The following is a 6088-nucleotide window of genomic DNA, read 5'->3' as shown; positions in this document are numbered from 1 at the left end:
AGGAGCTCCACCGACCGTGCCTCCAAACCCAGAGCTCTGCCATTCCCGCAGACACCGCACGTACACTACTGGAGCCCAGGTACCTATAGGTTCCGATCCATCAGAACAGGAAACCAACTGATGAGGGAGAGGGACCGCCCTTTTTTATCTGTAGGTTTCCCGTCCTGAAGGGGCGGACCCCTCTCTCAAGTGGGTGCTGTCGTGGCGATAGGAAAATAAAAATATAACATTGTGAAATGTTCGATGCACATGGAATATTGCTTTATTTAATTTTTAGAAAACAGACGTCTATTAGTAACTGCATGTATGATTCTAATGTAACTTCTAACGTGCTTTCCGTTCGTTTACTTTTACTGTCACGTTTGTGTTTTCTTGTTGAATTTGTCAAATTTATATTTTCTCCACATGTGAATTTTTTTTCCAATATATATTTTATTTCAATTTTTCACAAAACAATCGATACATATCACAATCGAAGTAACACTACGATAATATTAACAACCACCACAAAGCAAAATAAGGAAAAAGGAAAAGAAAAAAAAGATGAAAAAAAAGAAAGGGGGAAGGGGAAGACACCAATTCGGTCTATTCTATAGGTAGGAGTCAATAATACAAATACATCAAAATCCCGTGGGACAAATAGTATGTAATGAAAATTCCCCAATTTTTCGGAATTCGCTTTCTTCTCTCTACATTATGGCCAAGTGTAAACTCATAATGAAAATGAGGATTAATTTTCCTGACAAGCTCCTCAACCGAGGGAACTGAAGGGAGTTTCCACTTTATAGCCTGACATCGTCTGGCCGAGGTAAGTATATCAGCAATAACAGGTTTCACATTTTAGGGGAAGTTATCAAGTCCTACATTCAGGATTGCCAGTGGATCATCCATAATTACACGAACACCAGTTACAGATGAAATTAGAACAAACACCTGCTCCCAAAATACCATAACTTTAGGACAGGACCACCATACATGCCCCAGCGTGCCTTTCTGAAGACAGGCTGTCCAACAGAATGGGGAGTAATCAGGGATCATCAGAGCCATTTTGCGTGAAAACAGATACCACCTTGTATGAATTTATATAATTTGTTCTAGGTGATTTATACAAGCGGAGGTCCTATAAGTCTATTCCGAGGCGGCCCACCATTGTTGAGGGAAGAATGTTTTCAGCTCTTGCTCCCATTTTATCACGTATGACAACTTCAGATCTTCCAATGGGGAGCTTAAAAAACTATATAACATTGAGACCCCTTTAATATTATATTCCTCTTTTGAAAAAGTCTATGTAGATCGAGAGGAGGTGAATTGTACCCAATATCAGGTCCTGTACTAAGATGTCTCACTTGGAGGTATTGATAAATACAGCTTCAATGTAATCAAAATTTCTCAACCATCTCCGAAAAGGACGTTAACTGAGACTCTCTATAAATAGCTGCAAATTTAGAAATGCCACTCTCTTCCCAATTAGCAAGGCTTAAATAAGGGATACGGGTTTCTAAGAATGTAATAGAAATATCCAATAAAAAAAAGAGTGATTCCCTTCACCCCACCTTTTCCACCAATACCAAGGAGAGGAGATAGTGGGGAAGTCAAAAATTGCATCAGATGTTTAATTACCTCTACTTCAAAAGGCTTCAAGTAACCCATGTGAATTGTTCTTAGAGGTCAACAAATTATAATTTTCAAGTAAAACAGTTCTGACCTTCTAGGTATGATAATGACTTCTACACTTTTAAGATTTGTGATGTTTAAAAAGAATCCATTTGTGTGCAAAATATTTCCCTCATTCTACCCATGTCAAGGGTTTCTCCCCTGTGTGAATTCTTTTGTGTCTTGCAAGACTTGATGTTTGTGTAAAACGTCTCCCACACTCTGAACATGAAAAAGGCTTCTCCCCTGTGTGAGTTCTCTGATGTCTAACAAAAGCTGATTGATCTGCAAAACATTTCCCACATTCTGAACATGAAAAAGGCTTCTCCCCTGTGTGAGTTCTCTGATGTTTAACAAGACCTGATTGATTTGCAAAACATTTCCCACATTCTGAACATGAAAAAGGCTTCTCCCCTTTGTGAATTGTCTGGTGTGTAAGAAAATTTGATTTTCGGTTAAAATATCTCCCACATTCTGAACATGAAAAAAGCTTCTCCCCTGTGTGAGTTCTCTGATGTCTAACAAGACCTGATTGATTTGCAAAACATTTCCTACATTCTGAACATGAAAAAGGCTTCTCCCCTGTGTGAGCTTTCTGATGTCTAACAAGATCTGATTGATATGCAAAATATTTCCCACATTCTGAACATGGAAAAGGCTTCTCCCCTGTGTGAATTGTCTGGTGTGTAAGAAGTTTTGATTTTAGGTTAAAATATATCCCACATTCTGAACATGAAAAAGGCTTCTCCCCTGTGTGAATTCTTTGGTGACTTGCAAGGCTTGATGTTTGGGTAAAACTTCTCCCACATTCTGAACATGAAAAAGGCTTCTCCCCTGTGTGAGTTCTCTGATGTTTAACAAAACATGATTGATCTGCAAAACATTTCCTGCATTCTGAACATGAAAAAGGCTTCTCCCCTGTGTGAGTTCTCTGATGTGTAACAAGAGTTGTTTTATGTGCAAAACATTTCCCACATTCTGAACATAAATATGGTTTCTCCCCTGTGTGAGTTCTCTGATGTGTAACAAAATGTGATTTATTGCCAAAACATTTCCCACATTCTAAACATGCAAATGGTTTTTCCCCTGTGTGAGTTATCTGGTAACTAACAGATTCTGAAGAAATTCTTTTCTCCTCTGTGTCATTTTTGTTATTAATTTTTTGATATTCTGAAGTTGAAAATGGCTTATTTGCTGTAAGAGCACTTTTATTTTTAATGCTGCTTTTGGGACATTTATATTTCTTAATAGTCTGTGATGAATCAGAAGGTAGGACTTGTTTAATAAAATCAGATAATAAATCTTTGCTGTAAAGGGAAGATGATATATCTGGAATAGAGTCATTCACTTCAGTTATATCTTGTATGATATCAAGGTCATCTGATTTAAAAATTGAAGATGTCAGTTGTGCCTCTAATCTCCTGGTACAGTCATCTGTCAAGAATAAAAGTTATCTTCAATAATATATACAAATTTAAAGATATATTTTATAAAATAGGTTGTAATGCTGTTACCAGCGTCCCCGCACTGTCCTGCACCTTTTCCCAGGGTAGGTCTCCTAGGACTGCGCTTAGCTCACGCTCATATATTCTTAAAGGGCCAGCGTGCACCTAACCCGGAAGTTCCTCCCAACCTATGGTTAAGAGGTAATAGGTATTTAAGGCATCCTCCCCCTATGGGACGTGCTTGGGCAATGTGGTCTATCCTTAGAGATGCGTTGATAGTTGTCAGTTACCGTGCTGCTTGCTGAGTCGTATGCTGTGTGTGTTAACACGTGTTTGTTTCCTAGCATCCACTCTAGATGCTGCATCTATCTATACCAGCTGTGTCTGCCATACCTCCTGCATCTATCTATACCAGCTCTGCATACTATATCTGCTGCACCTGCTTACACCAGCCATCCCGTCTGCACCCGACCACATCTGTGACTGTCAGTATCCAATCGTAGAACCCTGCGGTCAGCCAACACAGTACAAAGACTCTTTGGCATAGCATCTGGTGGCTACCTCTCAGCACAGGCCTATTCTCACCATTAGAGGCTGAACATGTGAACTTATAATGAACATGGTAAATAAAAAACAATCGTGTAATTGCACTTTTTTTTGCAATTTCACTGCACTTGGAATTTTTTCCCCATTTTTCAGTACACCATCTGATAAAATGAATAGTGTAGTTCAAAAGTACAACTCTTCAGGCAAAAAAAAAATCCCTGATATGTCTATGTTGACGGAAAAATAAAAAAGCTATGCTTCTTGGAAGTTAAAGGGTGAAAAACTAAAATTCCCCAGGGGTGAAGGTGTTAAATTTTAGAAATCCTGTGGGTGGGCTGCCCGGCCTCCATGTACCCACTGTGGGGTAATTCTAACCTCCCTCATATGTTACAGTTACCCTGTGCTGAACTCTGGATATAAACGCCCCTATCAGCACATTCATCAGAAGGGAGAGAAGGAAGATCTATCAATAAGAGGCCGAGATTCTAGGAATATGCAGTCATTGCTCTCAGTGGGAGAAACAATAAGAATTTTGTTATTATGATGCTTATTAATGGAGAACAAAAATAAAATAAATGATGTTACAAAGCAAGCTTTCCAGATACTGAGGTCTCTTCATCAACTACAAGATTATTATTTTGTTTCTCCCACTGAGAGCAATCAATCTTTATTCAACGGGAGAACACGGCACCAAACTAAGAATCTAGGAGGTCAGCAACATCATTACCCTCAGTTTTCTCTTAGGGGTCCACCATACAGATTAGATTCTTCTTCCCATGATTTTCTAAGTTGTCTGCACATTCTACGTACACTGTCATTTTGCTTTACAGATTAGAGATCTGGGCAGCTAAGGGTCAATGTTTTCTAATTTCAGGTGATAGGATGGATCCTACCTGTAAGATATGGCTGATACAGATCTCACTACAACAGAAGAACGTCCAATGCCCAAAATAATGGGGACAGTTTTGGGTGGAGGAGCATGTGGTGGTCTAGCAGAAGAATGGTGACCATTTGATATGGCCGGACTACAACCCTGATAAAGCAGCCACAGCCGGTGACGGAGAAGAATCTGTGACTTCTCTGCATTTAGTGGTCACTACTCACCTGGGCGGTTATCTGTAGGAACCTCCTCTTTACTCCGCTCATCACCCCTCACATATGTCTCTGTAGTATTAATATGGGGCAGATCTTCCCCCTGAAACAAATATTGTAAAAGTCACAGACAGATGGAGAAGTCACATCTATGATCAGCTCTAATCCTGCCATCTCCACCGCTCTCATTACACAAGTATAAACCATATAATACTGGAGGATAAAACAAGACTGAGCACAAGACCTTCACAGCCGTCTACACATCATAGGGAGATTTCATGGCTCCTTCTCTCCATCTACCTGATGATCCTGAGGAACATCGGGGTCTTCTTGTTTACAGTCCTGTGGGAGAAGAGGACGGGGACTTCTCTCTGGTGTTGTCCTCTTACTGGATAGAACTGGAGGAGACACATATAGGGACTGAATTCATTCCTTACATACAGATAATTATAGGCCGTGTGTATTTTGTTCTGTCTATTACCTGGTGATGCGAGGGGCTGGGGATCCTCCATCATGACGTCCTTGTACAGATCTTTGTGTCCTTCTAAATACTCCCACTCCTCCATGGAGAAATAGACGGTGACGTCCTGACACCTTATAGGCACCTGACACATACAATGATACCGTCACCCCCGATCCCTTCATAGCATTACTGTATAATGTCCCGGCATTCCCAGCAGTGTCACCTCTCCAGTCAGCAGCTCAATCATCTTGTAGGTGAGTTCTAGGATCTTCTGGTCATTGATGTCCTCATGTATCGGGGGGTGAGGTGGAGGCCCCGTGATTGGGCTCAGGGGTCTTCCCCATCCCTCAGACACAGGGGCCTGACAGCGCTCACTAGAGGTCTTCTTCACTACTGTGTAATCCTGGTTATGGAGAGACACAGTAAGAAATCTCACTCCAGACATTTCCAGAGTCCTCACCTCTCCAGTTCTGTCCATCTGTTATTCCCATAGATAAGAATGATGTAATGTGACGTCATCAGAATCTCTCACCTCTCCAGTAAGCCGGAAGAGGATCTCTAGGGTGAGGTGTAATATCCTCTCCGCCATCTTGTCCCTGTCCATATCCATCCTTCACGGGGCAATCAGGAAAATTCTCTTATATAGAAGATCTCCACTGAGAGGATCCGATATTATAAGGCCCTGAATGGGAAAGAGATGAGCAGATATGTAAAATTAATGGAGATAAGTGATATAAATGAATAAATATTATTATTATTATTATTATAATAAGGGAAGTGAGATATCATTTGGGTAGGGAAAAAAATTCAACATGAAATGTGATATGTAAGTAGTAAAACCGACCGATAAAAGTAGTACATAACCATATTTTTCGGACTATAAGACACA

At 40.4% G+C, this 6088-nt stretch overlaps 1 protein-coding gene across 1 annotated transcript; it reads right to left on the bottom strand.

Annotated features, from left to right (window-relative positions):
- Nucleotides 1-248: 248 nt before the first annotated feature.
- LOC142260655 (uncharacterized) lies at nt 249-5674 on the bottom strand. Its single transcript, XM_075332042.1, has 4 exons — nt 5218-5674; nt 5037-5134; nt 4749-4839; nt 249-3087 (listed from the first exon to the last, which is right to left on the bottom strand). The coding sequence occupies exons 1-4, from the start codon at nt 5348-5350 to the stop codon at nt 1787-1789; spliced, it is 1623 nt and encodes a 540-aa protein (XP_075188157.1). The 5' UTR covers nt 5351-5674; the 3' UTR covers nt 249-1786.
- Nucleotides 5675-6088: the final 414 nt, after the last annotated feature.

The sequence above is a fragment of the Anomaloglossus baeobatrachus genome, unplaced genomic scaffold (genome assembly GCF_048569485.1).
Source record: "Anomaloglossus baeobatrachus isolate aAnoBae1 unplaced genomic scaffold, aAnoBae1.hap1 Scaffold_154, whole genome shotgun sequence".
In the NCBI taxonomy this organism is placed as follows: domain Eukaryota; kingdom Metazoa; phylum Chordata; class Amphibia; order Anura; family Aromobatidae; genus Anomaloglossus; species Anomaloglossus baeobatrachus.
Note: the sequence above shows the minus strand (reverse complement) of the source record. Positions and strands in the feature narration are given on the sequence as shown.

Excerpts from the sequence above, each read along its gene's own strand:
- LOC142260655 (XM_075332042.1), bottom strand. The coding sequence starts at position 5,350 with ATGTGTCAGGTGCCTATAAGGTGTCAGGACGTCACCGTCTATTTCTCC. Across the intron at positions 5,135-5,217 it reads CCAGCCCCTCGCATCACCAG|TTCTATCCAGTAAGAGGACA; the intron begins GTAATAGACAGA and ends TGTCTCCTCCAG. Across the intron at positions 3,088-4,748 it reads TCCTACAGATAACCGCCCAG|ATGACTGTACCAGGAGATTA; the intron begins GTGAGTAGTGAC and ends TATTCTTGACAG.